The 17936-nt window shown below is 49.1% G+C and overlaps 1 protein-coding gene across 1 annotated transcript in view; it reads left to right on the top strand.

Annotated features, from left to right (window-relative positions):
- The window catches only part of SLCO4A1 (solute carrier organic anion transporter family member 4A1), a 196371-nt gene that overhangs the window by 122483 nt on the left and 55952 nt on the right, over positions 1–17936 (top strand). Inside the window, exon 6 of the mRNA XM_063959291.1 lies at positions 10241–10395. Within this exon, the coding sequence (XP_063815361.1) occupies positions 10241–10395 (155 nt within the window). The remainder of the gene's footprint in view (positions 1–10240; positions 10396–17936) is intronic.

Below are 17936 nucleotides of genomic sequence, written 5' to 3'. Positions count from 1 at the left end.
GCGCCGCCGTCCCCCTTACAGAGCCAGAAGCATGAAGATGGTCCTGAAAATCGGCGGCAGAAGACTTCGGTCTTCAACAAGGTAGCGCACAGCACTGCAGCTGTGCGCCATTGCTCCTCATGCACACTTCACACTCCGGTCACTGATGGGTGCAGGGCGCTGGGGGGGGGGGGGGGGGGCCTGAGCAGCAATATTAACACCTTGGCTGGCAAATAAAATCACAATATATAGTCCTAGAGGCTATATATGTGAAAAATACCCCTGCCAGAGATCCATAAAAAAGCGTGAGAAAGTCCGCCGAAAAAGGGGCGGGGCTATCTCCCTCAGCACACTGGCGCCATTTTCTCTTCACAGTGCAGCTGGAAGACAGCTCCCCAGGCTCTCCCCTGTAGTTTTCAGGCTCAAAGGGTTAAAAAGAGAGGGGGGGGGCACTAAATTTAGGCGCAAAATTGTGTATTATAGCAGCTATAAGGGAAAAATCACTGTGGGTAGTGTGAATCCCTGTATTATATAGCGCTTTGGTGTGTGCTGGCATACTCTCTCTCTGTCTCCCCAAAGGACTTTGTGGGGTCCTGTCCTCAGTCAGAGCATTCCCTGTGTGTGTGCGACTTTAAAAAGCACATCTGCCTTATAAGGGTGAGGAATTGTTGGGGATGGTCTCTGGGACCTCGTATCCACAGCAACAGCTGAGAAGAAATTTTTTTACCTCAGGTTTCCTCACAGCCTAAGAAAGCACTGTATTATCAGGTACAGTCCTTTCGGCTTCAGAAAAGCAAGCGGGTCAAAGGCACTTCCTTTCTGCACAGAGACAAGGGAAGAGGGAAAAAGCTGCACCAGACAGCCAGTTCCTAGGATCAAAAATCTTCCCCCGCTTCCTCTGAGTCCACCGCATGACGCTGGGGCTCCACAGGTGGAGCCAGGTGCGGTGGGGGCACGTCTCGGGAACTTCAGCGACCAGTGGGCTCGCTCACAGGTGGATCCCTGGGTTCTGCAAGTAGTATCACAGGGATACAAGCTGGAGTTCGAAGCGACTCCCCCTCGCCGTTGCCTCAAATCAGCCTTGCCTGCTGCCCTCGGAGAAAGGGGAGGTAGTACTGGCGGCTATTCACAAGCTGTACTTCCAGCAGGTGATAATCAAGGTACCCCTCCTTCAACAAGGCCGGGGTTACTATTCCACAATGTTTGTGGTACCGAAACCAAACGGTTCAGTGAGACCCATTCTAAAATTGAAATCCTTGAACACTTATATACGAAAGTTCAAGTTCAAAATGGAATCGCTCAGGGCGGTTATTGCAAGCCTGGACGAAGGGGATTACATGGTATCACTGGACATCAAAGATGCTTACCTGCATGTCCCCATTTACCCTCCTCACCAGGAGTACCTCAAAATTGTGGTACAGGACTGTCATTACCAATTCCAGACGTTGCCGTTGGTCTGTCCCCGGCACCGAGGGTATTTACCAAGGTAATGGCCGAAATGATGATACTCCTTCAAAAAAAAAAGGGAGTTATAATTATCCCTACTTGGACGATCTCCTTATAAAGGCGAGGTCCAGGGAGCAGTTGTTGGTCGGAGTAGCACTATCTCGGGAAGTGCTACAACAGCACGGCTGGATTCTGAATATTCCAAAGTCGCAGCTGGTTCCTACGACGCGTCTACTGTTCCTGGGTATGGTTCTGGACACAGAACAGAAAAAAGTGTTTCTCCCGGAGGAGAAGGCCAAGGAGTTGTCATCTCTAGTCAGAGACCTCCTAAAACAAATACAGGTGTCGGTGCATCAATGCACGCGAGTCCTGGGAAAGATGGTAGCTTCTTACGAAGAAATTCCATTCGGCAGGTTCCATGCAATGATCTTCCAGTGGGATCTGTTGGACAAGTGGTCCGGGTCGCATCTTCAGATGCATCGGCTGATAACCCTGTCTCCAAGGGCCAGGGTGTCGCTGTTGTGGTGGCTGCAGAGTGCTCATCTTCTAGAGGGCCGCAGATTCGGCATACAGGACTGGGTCCTGGTGACCACGGATGCCAGCCTTCGAGGCTGGGGGGCAGTCACACAGGGAAGAAACTTCCAAGGACTATGGTCGAGTCAGGAGACTTCCCTACACATAAATATTCTGTAACTAAGAGCCATTTACAATGCCCTAAGTTAGGCTAGACCCGTGCTTTAACACCAGCCGGTGCTGATCCAGTCAGACATCATCACGGCGGTCGCCCATGTATACCAACAGGGTGGCACAAGAAGCAGGATGGCGATGGTAGAAGCCACAAGGATTTTCCGATGGGCGGAAAATCATGTGTTAGCACTGTCAGCAGTGTTCATTTCCGGAGTGGACAACTGAGAAGCAGACTTTCTCAGCTGGCACGACTTCCGCCCGGGAGAGTAGGGATTTCATCCAGAAGTCTTCCAAATGATTGTACACCATTGGGAAAGGCCACAGGTGGACATGATGGCGTCCCGCCTCAACAAAAAGCTAAAAAGATATTGCGCCAGGTCAAGGGACCCTCAGGCGATAGCTGTGGACGCTCTGGTGACACCGTGGGTGTACCAGTCGGTTTATGTGTTCCCTCCTCTTCCTCTCATACCCAAGGTACTGAGGATAATAAGAAAAGAGGAGTAAGAACTATACTCATTGTTCCGGATTGGCCAAGAAGAGCTTGGTACCCGGAACTTCAAGAACTGATCTCAGAGGACCCATGGCCTCTGCCGCTCAGACAGGACCTGCTGCAGCAGGGGCCCTGTCTGTTCCAAGACTTACCGCGGCTGCGTTTGACGGCATGGCGGTTGAACGCCGGATCCTGAAGGAAAAGGGCATTCCGGAGGAAGTCATCCCTACGCTGATAAAGCTAGGAAAGAAGTGACTGCAAACCATTATCACCGCATATGGCGAAAATATGTTGCGTGCTGTGAGGCCAGGAAGGCCCCAACGGAGGAATTTCAGCTGGGCCGTTTTCTGCACTTCCTACAGTCAGGGGTGACTATGGGCCTAAAATTGGGTTCCATTAAGGTCCAGATTTCGGCTCTGTCGATTTTCTTCCAGAAAGAACTGGCTTCACTGCATGAAGTTCAGACATTTGTTAAGGGAGTGCTGCATATTCAGCCCCCTTTTGTGCCTCCAGTGGCACCTTGGGATCTCAACGTGGTGTTGGATTTCCTAAAGTCGCATTGGTTTGAGCCACCTAAAACCGTGGATTTTAAATATCTCACGTGGAAAGTGGTCATGCTGTTGGCCTTGGCTTCGGCCAGGCGTGTGTCAGAATTGGCGGCTTTGTCAGGTAAAAGCCCTTATCTGATTTTCCATATGGATAGGGCAGAATTGAGGACTCGTCCCCAGTTTCTCCCTAAGGTGGTATCAGCTTTTCATTTGAACCAACCTATTGTAGTGCCTGCGGCTACTAAAGACTTGGAGGATTCCAAGTTCTTGGACGTAGTCAGGGCCCTGAAAATTTATGTTTCCAGGACAGCTAGTGTCAGGAAAACTGACTCGCTATTTATCCTGTATGCACCCAACAAGCTGGGTGCTCCTGCTTCAAAGCAGACTATTGCTCGCTGGATCTGTAGTACGATTCAGCTTGCACATTCTGCGGCTGGACTGCCGCATCCTAGATCAGTGAAAGCCCATCCCACGAGGAAGGTGGGCTCTTCTTGGGCGGCTGCCCGAGGGGTCTCGGCTTTACAACTTTGCCGAGCAGCTACTTGGTCGGGGTCAAATACATTTGCAAAATTCTACAAGTTTGATACCCTGGCTGAGGAGGACCTAGAGTTTGCTCATTCGGTGCTGCAGAGTCATCCGCACTCTCCCGCCCGTTTGGGAGCTTTGGTATAATCCCCATGGTCCTTACGGAGTCCCAGCATCCACTTAGGACGTCAGAGAAAATAAGATTTTACTCACCGGTAAATCTATTTCTCGTAGTCCGTAGTGGATGCTGGGCGCCCATCCCAAGTGCGGATTGTCTGCAATACTTGTATATAGTTATTGTTTAACTAAAGGGTTATTATTGAGCCATCTGTTGAGAGGCTCAGTTATATTTCATACTGTTAACTGGGTATAGTATCACGAGTTATACGGTGTGATTGGTGTGGCTGGTATGAGTCTTACCCGGGATTCAAAATCCTTCCTTATTGTGTCAGCTCTTCCGGGCACAGTATCCTAACTGAGGTCTGGAGAAGGGTCATAGTGGGAGGAGCCAGTGCACACCAGGTAGCCCTAAAGCTTTCTTTAGTTGTGCCCAGTCTCCTGCGGAGCCGCTATTCCCCATGGTCCTTACGGAGTCCCAGCATCCACTACGGACTACGAGAAATAGATTTACCGGTGAGTAAAATCTTATTTCTCTGACGTCCTAGTGGATGCTGGGACTTCCTTAAGGACCATGGGGAATAGCGGCTCCGCAGGAGACTGGGCACAAAAGTAAAAGCTTTAGACTAGCTGGTGTGCACTGGCTCCTTCCCCTATGACCCTCCTCCAAGCCTCAGTTAGATTTTTGTGCCCGAACGAGAAGGGTGCATGCTAGGTGGCTCTCCTGAGCTGCTTAGAAGTAAAAGTTTAAAGGATGCATTACTATATATGCGTGATGCACAGAGGGATATTTGCACCCTGGCATCAAGAGTGAGTGCGATGTCCATTTCTGCCAGAAGGGCGTTATGGACGCGACAGTGGTCAGGTGATGCAGATTCCAAACGACATATGGAAGTATTGCCGTATAAAGGGGAGGAGTTATTTGGGGTCGGTCTATCAGACCTGGTGGCCACGGCAACGGCTGGAAAGTCCACCTTTTTACCCCAGGTCACCTCTCAGCAGAAAAAGACACCGTCTTTTCAAACTCAGTCCTTTCGTTCCTATAAGAACAAGCGAGCAAAAGGCCACTCATTTCTGCCCCGGGGCAGAGGAAGAGGAAAAAGACTGCACCAGGCAGCCTCTTCCCAGGAGCAGAAGCCCTCCCCCGCTTCTGCCAAGTCTTCAGCATGACGCTGGGGCTTTACAAGCGGACTCAGGCACGGTTGGGGCCCGTCTCAAAAATTTCAACGCGCAGTGGGCTCACTCGCAAGTGGACCCCTGGATCCTGCAGGTAGTATCACAGGGGTACAAATTGGAATTCGAGACGTCTCCCCCTTGCCGATTCCTGAAGTCTGCTCTTCCAACGCCTCCCTCCGACAGGGAGGCAGTATTGGAAGCTATTCACAAGCTGTATTCCCAGCAGGTGATAATCAAGGTACCCCTCCTACAACAGGGAAAGGGGTATTATTCCACGCTGTTTGTGGTACCGAAGCCGGACGGCTCGGTGAGACCAATTTTAAATCTGAAATCCTTGAACACTTACATAAAAAGGTTCAAATTTAAGATGGAATCACTCAGAGCAGTGATAGCGAACCTGGAAGAAGGGGACTATATGGTGATTCTTCTTCGAAGAGAAGGCGTCTTAATTATCCCTTACTTGGACGATCTCCTGATAAGGGCAAGATCCAGGGAACAGTTAGAGTTCGGAGTAGCACTGTCTCAGGTAGTGCTACGTCAGCACGGGTGGATTCTAAATATCCCAAAATCACAGCTGATTCCAACAACACGTCTACTGTTCCTGGGGATGATTCTGGACACAGTCCAGAAAAAGGTGTTTCTCCCGGAGGAGAAGGCCAGGGAGTTATCCGAGCTAGTCAGGAACCTCCTAAAACCAGGCCAAGTGTCAGTGCATCAATGCACGAGAGTCCTGGGAAAAATGGTGGCTTCTTACGAAGCAATTCCATTCGGAAGATTCCATGCAAGAACTTTTCAGTGGGATCTGCTGGAGTCCGGATCGCATCTTCAGATGCATCAGCGGATAACCCTATCTCCAAGGACAAGGGTGTCTCTCCTGTGGTGGTTACAGAGTGCTCATCTTCTAGAGGGCCGCAGATTCGGCATTCAGGATTGGATGCTGGTGACCACGGATGCCAGTCTGAGAGGCTGGGGAGCAGTCACACAGGGAAGAAATTTCCAGGGCTTGTGGTCAAGCATGGAAACGTCTCTTCACATAAATATCCTGGAACTAAGGGCCATTTACAATGCCCTAAGTCAAGCAAGGCCTCTGCTTCAGGGTCAGTCGGTATTGATCCAATCGGACAACATCACGGCAGTCGCCCACGTCAACAGACAGGGCGGCACAAGAAGCAGGAGGGCAATGGCAGAAGCTGCAAGGATTCTCCGCTGGGCGGAAAATCATGTGGTAGCACTGTCAGCAGTGTTCATTCCGGGAGTGGACAACTGGGAAGCAGACTTCCTCAGCAGACACGACCTCCACCCGGGGGAGTGGGGACTTCACCCAGAAGTCTTCCAAGTGATTGTAAACCGTTGGGAAAAACCAAAGGTGGACATGATGGCGTCCCGTCTCAACAAAAAACTGGACAGATATTGCGCCAGGTCAAGGGACCCTCAGGCAATAGCGGTGGACGCTCTGGTAACACCGTGGGTGTACCAGTCGGTGTATGTGTTCCCTCCTCTGCCTCTCATACCCAAAGTACTGAGAATCATAAGAAGGAGAGGAGTAAGAACTATACTCGTGGCTCCGGATTGGCCAAGAAGAACTTGGTACCCGGAACTGCAAGAGATGCTCACGGAGGACCCGTGGCCTCTACCTCTCAGAAAGGACCTGCTCCAGCAGGGACCTTGTCTGTTTCAAGACTTACCGCGGCTGCGTTTGACGGCATGGAGGTTGAACGCCGGATCCTGAAGGAAAAAGGCATTCCAGATGAAGTCATCCCTACCCTGGTCAAGGCCAGAAAGGATGTAACCGCAAAACATTATCACCGCATTTGGCGGAAATATGTTGCGTGGTGTGAGGCCAAGAAGGCCCCTACAGAGGAATTTCAACGGGATCGTTTCCTGCATTTCCTGCAAACAGGACTATCTATGGGCCTAAAATTAGGGTCCATTAAGGTTCAAATTTCGGCCCTGTCAATCTTCTTACAAAAAGAACTGGCTTCAGTGCCTGAAGTTCAGACGTTTGTCAAAGGGGTACTGCATATACAGCCTCCTTTTGTGCCTCCAGTGGCTCCTTGGGATCTCAATGTAGTGTTGAGTCTCCTAAAATCACATTGGTTTGAACCACTCACCACTGTGGAATTGAAATATCTCACATGGAAAGTGGTCATGCTGTTAGCCCTGGCTTCAGCCAGGCGTGTCTCTGAATTGGCGGCTTTATCATATAAAAGCCCTTACCTAATTTTTCATTCAGACAGGGCAGAACTGAGGACTCGCCCTCAATTTCTCCCTAAGGTGGTTTCAGCGTTTCACATGAACCAGCCTATTGTGGTACCTGCGGCGACTAGGGACTTGGAGGACTCCAAGTTGCTGGACGTAGTCAGGGCCCTGAAAATATATGTTTCCAGGACGGCTGGAGTCAGAAAATCTGACTCGCTGTTTATCCTGTATGCACCCAACAAGCTGGGTGCTCCTGCTTCTAAGCAGACTATTGCTCGTTGGATTTGTAGTACAATTCAGCTTGCACATTCTGTGGCAGGCCTGCCACAGCCAAAATCTGTAAAAGCCCATTCCACAAGGAAAGTGGGCTCATCTTGGGCGGCTGCCCGAGGGGTCTCGGCTTTACAACTTTGCCGAGCAGCTACTTGGTCAGGGGCAAACACGTTTGCTAAATTTTACAAATTCGATACCCTGGCTGAGGAGGACCTGGAGTTCTCTCATTCGGTGCTGCAGAGTCATCCGCACTCTCCCGCCCGTTTGGGAGCTTTGGTATAATCCCCATGGTCCTTAAGGAAGTCCCAGCATCCACTAGGACGTCAGAGAAAATAAGAATTTACTTACCGATAATTCTATTTCTCGTAGTCCGTAGTGGATGCTGGGCGCCCATCCCAAGGCCCTCATTCCGAGTTGATCGGTCGCAAGGCGAATTTAGCAGAGTTACACACGCTAAGCCGCCGCCTACTGGGAGTGAATCTTAGCTTCTTAAAATTGCGACCGATGTATTCGCAATAATGCGATTACTAACTACTTAGCAGTTTCAGAGTAGCTCCAGACTTACTCTGCCTGTGCGATCATTTCAGTGCTTGTCGTTCCTGGTTGACGTCACAAACACACCCAGCGTTCGCCCAGGCACTCCCACCGTTTCTCCGGCCACTCCTGCGTTTTTTCCGGAAACGGTAGCGTTTTCAGCCACACGCCCCTGAAACGCCGTGTTTCCGCCCAGTAACACCCATTTCCTGTCAATCACATTACGTTCGCCGGAGCGAAGAAAAAGCCGTGAGTAAAAATACTTTCTTCATAGTAAAGTTACTTGGCGCAGTCGCAGTGCGAACATTGCGCATGCGTACTAAGCGGATTTTCACTGCGATGCGATGAAAAATACCGAGCGAACAACTCGGAATGAGGGCCCAAGTGCGGATTGTCTGCAATACTTGTATATAGTTATTGTTACAAAAAAAAAAAAAAAAATCGGGTTGTTTATTGTTGTGAGCCATCTTTTCAGAGGCTCCTACGTTTATCATACTGTTAACTGGGTTCAGATCACAGGTTGTACGGTGTGATTGGTGTGGCTGGTATGAGTCTTACCCGGGATTCAAAATCCTTCCTTATTATGTACGCTCGTCCGGGCACAGTATCCTAACTGAGGCTTGGAGGAGGGTCATAGGGGGAGGAGCCAGTGCACACCAGCTAGTCTAAAGCTTTTACTTTTGTGCCCAGTCTCCTGCGGAGCCGCTATTCCCCATGGTCCTTAAGGAAGTCCCAGCATCCACTACGGACTACGAGAAATAGAATTATCGGTAAGTAAATTCTTATTTTTTCTCTTACGTCCTAGAGGATGCTGGTGTCCTTTTAGTACCATGGGGTATAGACGGGTCCTTTTGGAGCCACTGGCACTTTAAGAATTTAATAGTGTGAGCTGGCCCCTCCCTCCATGCCCCTCCTACCAGACTCAGTTTAGAAAAAGTGCCATGGGGAGCCGGTCACAGCTAGGGGAGCTCCTAGGAGTTTTTCTAGTTTTATTGTTTGCTAAGAGTGATAGGTACAGGAAGGCTGCTGGCAACAGCCTCCCTGCTTCATGGGACTTAGGGGGGGAGTAGGAACCAACTCAGAGAAGTTAATGGTTCTCTATCTCCGCTGACAGGACACTGAGCTCCTGAGGGTGATGATCGCAAGCCCACGAGGCGACCGCTCACTCCCGCAGCATGGCCGCCACCCCCTAACAGAGCCAGAAGAATGGAGAGTGGTGAGTTCAGTGCCGGTGGCCCGGTTAGCGGGTCACCAGCGGGAATGGTGGCACAAGGGTGGGAGCGCAGCTCTGTCAGGCTGCGGTCCATAAAGGCTCAGCAACATTGTTATGTAGACGCGGCTGAGGGGCGTCCTGGGCCAATGCGATCACCCTACACTGGCAAAACAGCTAACAGGGGCTAATCCCACTGTTAGCACTAAACACCTCAGGCCAGTATAATCATTATTATGTGCAGGAAGCCGCGCACCATTACAGGGGGCGGGGCTTCTCAGAGCGGATCCAGCACTCACCAGCGCCATTTTCTCCCTGCAGAAAGCTGAAGCACGCTGACAGGGAGCGCTGACCCTCCACCTGACTCCAGTTACTGCAGTACCAGGGTGTTATAGGCAGGGGGGGAGAGTGTAATTAGTACTATTCAACCTATTAAGGTTGAATAGTCAGTGCCGGGCTTTTATCATAATAACTGCACCAAGGGCGCTGTGTGGCCCGTCTCCTCGGGCACAGTTTCTACACTGGGTCTGTTAGGAGGGGCATAGAGGGAGGGGCCAGCCCACACTATTAAACTCTTAAAGTGCCAGTGGCTCCCAAAGGACCCGTCTATACCCCATGGTACTAAATGGACCACAGCATCCTCTACGGACTACGAGAAAAGGATTTACCGGTAGGTAATTAAATTCCTATTTTTGTACACGTCCCTATGGTGCTGACAAAAACAATCAGCCAGTCTGGAGCTACCATAAATGTGGCATATAGCCGTACTTACTCATCCGGACTCGCGGGCGCTAATTAATTGAATCAACCCCTAAATCTGCAGCCAAGATTGTAGAAATTGCGCTGCTTCACACAACTTGTACCCACTAGACTACAGATGTATGCATTCCATAAGAAGACCACTCCATTTAGCGCTCAGCCTACGAGGATCATTAAAATCACCCTCTTAGTGAGTGATACAAATTATAGTAATCTACAGTACAGTATTTATTAATGCCAAAATCCTAAAATTTACAAAATTGCATTTGCATCCTCTCTTTATTGTTTTCCATTCAGGTCATTATTGATGCTTTTGAAAAACCCCACCTTTATTTTCCTGTGCTTAGCTGGAGCCACCGAAGCTACCCTCATCACAGGCGTGTCAACATTTGGACCAAAGTTTCTAGAATCACAGTTTAGTCTAAGTGCATCAGATGCTGCAACGTTTTTTGGTAAGTTGAAATTTCTTTCCACATTCTAATTAAAGTATTAATATTTTTCAAACAGCAGTACAAATAATTTATACGTAAGATACACAATATATAATGCTAACCACACACATGTACAGTATATGTATACGAGGGGCGGCCATACTTTTTTCTTGGAGTGTGTATTTAACAAAATGAGTTTGAACAGAGGGCCACACAATGGCCCTCATTTCGAGTTGTTCGCTCGTTAGTGGTTTTTGCAACGGAGCGATTTGTCGCAAACTGCGCATGCGCAATGTTCGCAGAGCGCATGCGCTTAGTTATTTTACTCAAAAGTTAGGTATTTTACTCACAGCATAACAAGGAATTTTCATCGTCCTGGTGATCGTAGTGTGATTGACAGGAAGTGGGTGTTTCTGGGCGGAAACTGGACGTTTTATGGGTGTGTGCTAAAAACGCTGCCGTTTCTGGGAAAAACGCGGGAGTGGCTGGAGAAACGGGGGAGTGTCTGGGCGAACGCTGGGTGTGTTTGTGACGTCAAACCAGGAACGAAACTGACTGAACTGATCGCAGTGGCAGAGTAAGTCCCGAGCTACTCAGAAACTGCAAAGAAATTTCTATTCGCAATTATGTGAATCTTTCGTTCGCAATTCTGCTAAGCTAAGATTCACTCCCAGTAGGCGGCGGCTTAGCATGTGCAAAGCTGCTAAAAGCAGCTAGCGAGCGAACAACTCGGAATGAGGGCCAATATTCTCGCAGTTAGTCTATCAGCAATTAGGAAGGGCTCCTTGCTGAGTAAATCTTACTCTAAAAAACACTAAAACTAATAGACTTCTAATGTAATTTAGAATAAATTTAGGTTTCAGTTTTGCTCACTGTGATTAGATGCATCATATAAAATAGCAGTGTCCCCAATTCATTATATACCAAACATTAGTGTCCCCAATTGCTAATATACCACAGTGTAATGCCCCAATTGATAATATACCACACCATAATACCCCCGATAGATAATATGTCACACTGTAATGCCCAGATAGGTAATATGCCAAAAAGTAATGCCCCCAGCCTTTTAAAATGCCACACATGGGGGCCAATTTATCACCCTCTGCATGAATGTATCAATAATCGCATACAAGGACAGAGCTTGTGAGATGCCCTCTGCAACATCATTGTGGTATTTTTTGCAAAAAAATACCCCAAGGTCCTGCTGCGCATTTGCCAGGTATCCCCGCCCCCGCCCCTGCTCCCATTCGTGATCCCCTGCCGCTCCCACCCCGCTGAGACTTCCTCACGGTAATTATGCTTACCAGTCACAGGAGCCGGTGATCGGTGCTTCTGAAGGGCTGCAGGGCATCGGATCCTGTGCGCTGCTGTGACCCCTGGTGCTGTAAAGTGAGCTGCCATTTTGCAGCATCACTTTACTGCACCGGGGGTCACAGCAGCGCACAGGAGGACTCGATGACCGGAAGCCCTCACAGGAGCACCAGTCCCCGGCCCCTGGCAATGGTATGGGGTTTTTTTTACTTTTGTTTTTTTTTAAATGTGATCAGCTTGTGTGTCCACCGAATACACACAGCTGATCACCAGAGCCGGGTCACTGCACAGCTTTAAAGGATTTGGAGCAGTTTTTCACGAAATAACTGCTCCAAAAGCTCTTTCATACATTTGAGTGAAAATAATGTTAATACTGTAACTAGGCCCCATAGTCCATTCAGTGATACCCCTCATGAGACCTCCAATGAAAGCCTCAGACCCCCTCAGTCATGCCCCTCTATATGACTCAGTCCTCATGTCCTTATATTGCCAGCTCAGAGACCCCCTCCCCCATGTCCTTATATGCCATCTCAGAGCTTCCCTCATGTCCTTGTATACCAATTCAGAGCCCCCTTCATGTCTTTACATGCCGGTTCATGTCCTTATATGTCAGTCCAGAACCTCCACAAGTGTTGCAAATTAATCAGTGCAGTCCTCTGAAGCGGTTTTGTCGCATCGCACTACAAATAAGACACATTCCAAACTACAAATAATGTAGTACTATAATACAGCTCTAAATAAACATCATGTGGTTGATCTATACATTTTATACATTTTAAACCTTATAGAAATACAATTTTGATTGCTACCGGCTGTTGCCATGCACGGGAACAGGATATGATGCAAGCATTGCATGCACATCTATGATGGACATCATGTGATCTTTATGATTTCCTTCTTTGTGTTCTACACCTTTAAAGAACATGCACTACAACCAGTGTCAATCTGGAATAATAAAGCAATAAAATAACAGTAACAGGTACATGTTTATTTCTCTATCGTCCTAGTGGATGCTGGGGTTCCTGAAAGGACCATGGGGAATAGCGGCTCCGCAGGAGACAGGGCACAAAAAGTAAAGCTTTTCCAGATCAGGTGGTGTGCACTGGCTCCTCCCCCTATGACCCTCCTCCAGACTCCAGTTAGATTTTTGTGCCCGGCCGAGAAGGGTGCAATCTAGGTGGCTCTCCTAAAGAGCTGCTTAGAAAAAGTTTAGCTTAGGTTTTTTATTTTACAGTGAGTCCTGCTGGCAACAGGATCACTGCAACGAGGGACTGAGGGGAGAAGAAGTGAACTCACCTGCGTGCAGGATGGATTGGCTTCTTGGCTACTGGACATCAGCTCCAGAGGGACGATCACAGGTACAGCCTGGATGGTCACCGGAGCCGCGCCGCCGGCCCCCTTGCAGATGCTGAAGTCAGAAGAGGTCCAGAATCGGCGGCTGAAGACTCCTGCAGTCTTCTAAAGGTAGCGCACAGCACTGCAGCTGTGCGCCATTTTCCTCTCAGCACACTTCACACGCAGTCACTGAGGGTGCAGGGCGCTGGGGGGGGGCGCCCTGGGAGGCAAATGTAACCTGTATAAAGGCTAAAAATACCTCACATATAGCCCCCAGAGGCTATATGGAGATATTTAACCCCTGCCTGGATTCACTAAATAGCGGGAGACGAGCCCGCCGGAAAAGGGGCGGGGCCTATCTCCTCAGCACACGGCGCCATTTCCTCTCACAGCTCCGCTGGTCAGGACGGCTCCCAGGTCTCTCCCCTGCACTGCACTACAGAAACAGGGTAAAACAGAGAGGGGGGGCAAATTTATGGCGATATTTTGATATATATAAAGCAGCTATAAGGGAGCACTTATTATAAGGCTATCCCTGTTATATATAGCGCTTTTGGTGTGTGCTGGCAAACTCTCCCTCTGTCTCCCCAAAGGGCTAGTGGGTCCTGTCTTCGTTAGGAGCATTCCCTGTGTGTCTGCTGTGTGTCGGTACGTGTGTGTCGACATGTATGAGGACGATATTGGTGTGGAGGCGGAGCAATTGCCAAATATGAGGATGTTACCCCCTAGGGAGTCGACACCAGAATGGATGCCTTTATTTATGGAACTACGGGATAGTGTCAACACGCTAAAGCAGTCGTTTGACGACATGAGACGGCCGGACAATCAATTAGTGCCTGTCCAGGCGACTCAAACACCGTCAGGGGCTGTGAAACGCCCTTTGCCTCAGTCGGTCGACACAGACCCAGACACAGGCACTGACTCCAGTGGTGACGGTGACGAATCAACCGTATTTTCCAGTAGGGCCACACGTTATATGATTTTGGCAATGAAGGAGGCGTTACATTTAGCTGATACTACAGGTACCACTAAACAGGGTATTATGTGGGGTGTGAAAAAACTACCTACAGTTTTTCCTGAATCAGAAGAATTAAATGACGTGTGTAATGAAGCGTGGGTTGCCCCTGATAAAAAGCTGATAATTTCAAAGAAATTATTGGCATTATACCCTTTCCCGCCAGAGGTTAGGGAGCGCTGGGAAACACCTCCTAGGGTGGACAAGGCGCTAACACGCTTATCTAAACAAGTGGCGTTACCCTCTCCTGAGACGGCCGCACTTAAAGATCCATCAGATAGGAGGATGGAAAATATCCAAAAAAGTATATACACACATGCAGGTGTTATACTACGACCAGCTATAGCGACTGCCTGGATGTGCAGTGCTGGAGTAGTTTGGTCAGAGTCCCTGATTGAAAATATTGATACCCTGGACAGGGACAATATTTTACTGTCGTTAGAACAAATAAAGGATGCATTTCTTTATATGCGTGATGCACAGAGGGATATCTGCACACTGGCATCACGGGTAAGTGCTATGTCCATTTCGGCCAGAAGAGCTTTATGGACGCGACAGTGGACAGGCGATGCGGATTCAAAACGACATATGGAAGTTTTGCCGTATAAAGGGGAGGAGTTATTTGGAGTCGGTCTATCAGATTTGGTGGCCACGGCTACAGCCGGGAAATCCACCTTTCTACCTCAAGTCACTCCCCAACAGAAAAAGGCACCGACTTTTCAACCGCAGCCCTTTCGTTCCTTTAAAAATAAGAGAGCAAAGGGCTATTCATATCTGCCACGAGGCAGAGGTCGAGGGAAGAGACAGCAACAGGCAGCTCCTTCCCAGGAACAGAAGCCTTCCCCGGCTTCTACAAAAGCCTCAGCATGACGCTGGGGCTTCTCAAGCGGACTCGGGGACGGTGGGTGGTCGTCTCAAAAATTACAGCGCGCAGTGGGCTCACTCGCAGGTAGATCCCTGGATCCTGCAGATAATATCTCAGGGGTACAGGTTGGAATTAGAGACAGATCCACCTCGCCGTTTCCTGAAGTCTGCTTTACCAACGTCCCCCTCCGAAAGGGAGACGGTTTTGGAAGCCATTCACAAGCTGTACTCTCAGCAGGTGATAGTCAAGGTACCTCTTCTACAACAAGGGAAGGGGTATTATTCCACTCTTTTTGTGGTACCGAAGCCGGATGGCTCGGTAAGGCCTATTCTAAATCTGAAGTCCTTGAACCTGTACATAAAGAAGTTCAAGTTCAAGATGGAGTCACTCAGAGCAGTGATAGCGAACCTGGAAGAGGGGGACTTATGGTATCCTTGGACATCAAGGATGCGTATCTCCACGTTCCAATTTACCCCTCACACCAGGGGTACCTCAGGTTCGTTGTACAAAACTGTCACTATCAGTTTCAGACGCTGCCGTTCGGATTGTCCACGGCACCTCGGGTCTTTACAAAGGTAATGGCCGAGATGATGATTCTTCTTCGAAGAAAAGGCATATTAATTATCCCATACTTGGACGATCTCCTAATAAGGGCAAGGTCCAGAGAACAGCTAGAGATGGGATTAGCACTGTCGCAAGAAGTGCTAAAACAGCACGGGTGGATTCTGAATATTCCAAAATCCCAGTTAATGCCGACAACTCGTCTGCTGTTCCTAGGGATGATTCTGGACACGGTTCAGAAAAAGGTTTTTCTCCCGGAGGAAAAAGCCAAGGAGTTATCCGAGCTTGTCAGGAACCTCCTAAAACCAGGAAAGGTGTCTGTACATCAATGCACAAGAGTCCTGGGAAAAATGGTGGCTTCTTACGAAGCAATTCCATTCGGCAGATTCCACGCAAGAATTTTCCAAAGGGATCTATTGGACAAATGGTCAGGGTCGCATCTTCAGATGCACCTGCGGATAACCCTGTCTCCAAGGACAAGGGTGTCTCTTCTGTGGTGGTTGCAGAGTGCTCATCTATTGGAGGGCCGCAGATTCGGCATACAGGATTGGATCCTGGTGACCACGGACGCCAGCCTGAGAGGCTGGGGAGCAGTCACACAAGGAAGAAACTTCCAGGGAGTATGGACGAGCCTGGAAACGTCTCTTCACATAAACATTCTGGAACTAAGAGCAATATACAATGCTCTAAGCCAGGCAGAACCTCTGCTTCAGGGAAAACCGGTGTTGATCCAGTCGGACAACATCACGGCAGTCGCCCATGTGAACAGACAGGGCGGCACAAGAAGCAGGAGTGCAATGGCAGAAGCTGCAAGGATTCTTCGCTGAGCAGAGAATCATGTGATAGCACTGTCAGCAGTGTTCATCCCGGGAGTGGACAACTGGGAAGCAGACTTCCTCAGCAGACACGATCTTCACCCGGGAGAGTGGGGACTTCATCCAGAAGTCTTCCACTTGCTGGTAACCCGTTGGGAAAGACCAATGGTGGACATGATGGCGTCTCGCCTCAACAAAAAACTGGACAGGTATTGCGCCAGGTCAAGAGATCCGCAGGCAATAGCTGTGGACGCGCTGGTAACGCCTTGGGTGTACCAGTCGGTGTATGTGTTTCCTCCTCTGCCTCTCATACCAAAAGTATTGAGAATTATACGGCAAAGAGGCGTAAGGACGATACTAGTGGTTCCGGATTGGCCAAGAAGGACTTGGTACCCGGAACTTCAAGAGATGATCACGGAAGATCCGTGGCCTCTACCTCTAAGGAGGGACTTGCTTCAGCAGGGTCCCTGTCTGTTTCAAGACTTACCGCGGCTGCGTTTGACGGCATGGCGGTTGAACGCCGGATCCTAAAGGAAAAAGGCATGCCGGAAGAAGTCATTCCTACTTTGATTAAAGCAAGGAAGGAAGTAACCGTGCAACATTATCACCGAATTTGGCGAAAATATGTTGCGTGGTGCGAAGATCGGAGTGCTCCGACGGAGGAATTTCAACTGGGTCGATTCCTACATTTCCTGCAATCAGGATTGTCTATGGGTCTCAAATTGGGATCTATTAAGGTTCAAATTTCGGCCCTGTCGATTTTCTTTCAAAAAGAATTGGCTTCAGTCCCTGAAGTCCAGACCTTTGTTAAGGGAGTGCTACATATACAGCCTCCTGTGGTGCCTCCAGTGGCACCGTGGGATCTCAATGTGGTTTTGGACTTTCTAAAATCTCATTGGTTTGAACCACTAAAGAAGGTGGATTTGAAATATCTCACATGGAAAGTGACCATGCTTCTAGCCCTGGCTTCGGCCAGGAGAGTGTCAGAACTGGCAGCTTTATCTTACAAAAGCCCATATCTGATTTTCCATTCGGACAGGGCAGAACTGCGGACTCGTCCGCATTTTCTCCCTAAGGTGGTGTCAGCATTTCATCTGAACCAGCCTATTGTAGTGCCTGCGGCTACAAGTGACTTGGAGGACTCCAAGTTACTGGACGTTGTCAGAGCATTAAAAATATATATTGCAAGGACAGCTGGAGTCAGAAAATCTGACTCGTTGTTTATATTGTATGCACCCAACAAGATGGGTGCTCCTGCGTCTAAGCAGACGATTGCTCGTTGGATCTGTAGCACAATCCAACTTGCACATTCTGTGGCAGGCCTGCCACAGCCTAAATCTGTAAAGGCCCACTCCACAAGGAAGGTGGGCTCATCTTGGGCGGCTGCCCGAGGGGTCTCGGCATTACAACTTTGCCGAGCAGCTACGTGGTCAGGGGAGAACACGTTTGTAAAATTTTACAAATTTGATACTCTGGCTAAGGAGGACCTGGAGTTCTCTCATTCGGTGCTGCAGAGTCATCCGCACTCTCCCGCCCGTTTGGGAGCTTTGGTATAATCCCCATGGTCCTTTCAGGAACCCCAGCATCCACTAGGACGATAGAGAAAATAAGATTTTACTTACCGATAAATCTATTTCTCGGAGTCCGTAGTGGATGC

This window comes from Pseudophryne corroboree, chromosome 3 (assembly GCF_028390025.1).
Source record: "Pseudophryne corroboree isolate aPseCor3 chromosome 3, aPseCor3.hap2, whole genome shotgun sequence".
NCBI lineage: Eukaryota > Metazoa > Chordata > Amphibia > Anura > Myobatrachidae > Pseudophryne > Pseudophryne corroboree.
This window is presented reverse-complemented; position numbering and strand designations above follow the sequence as displayed.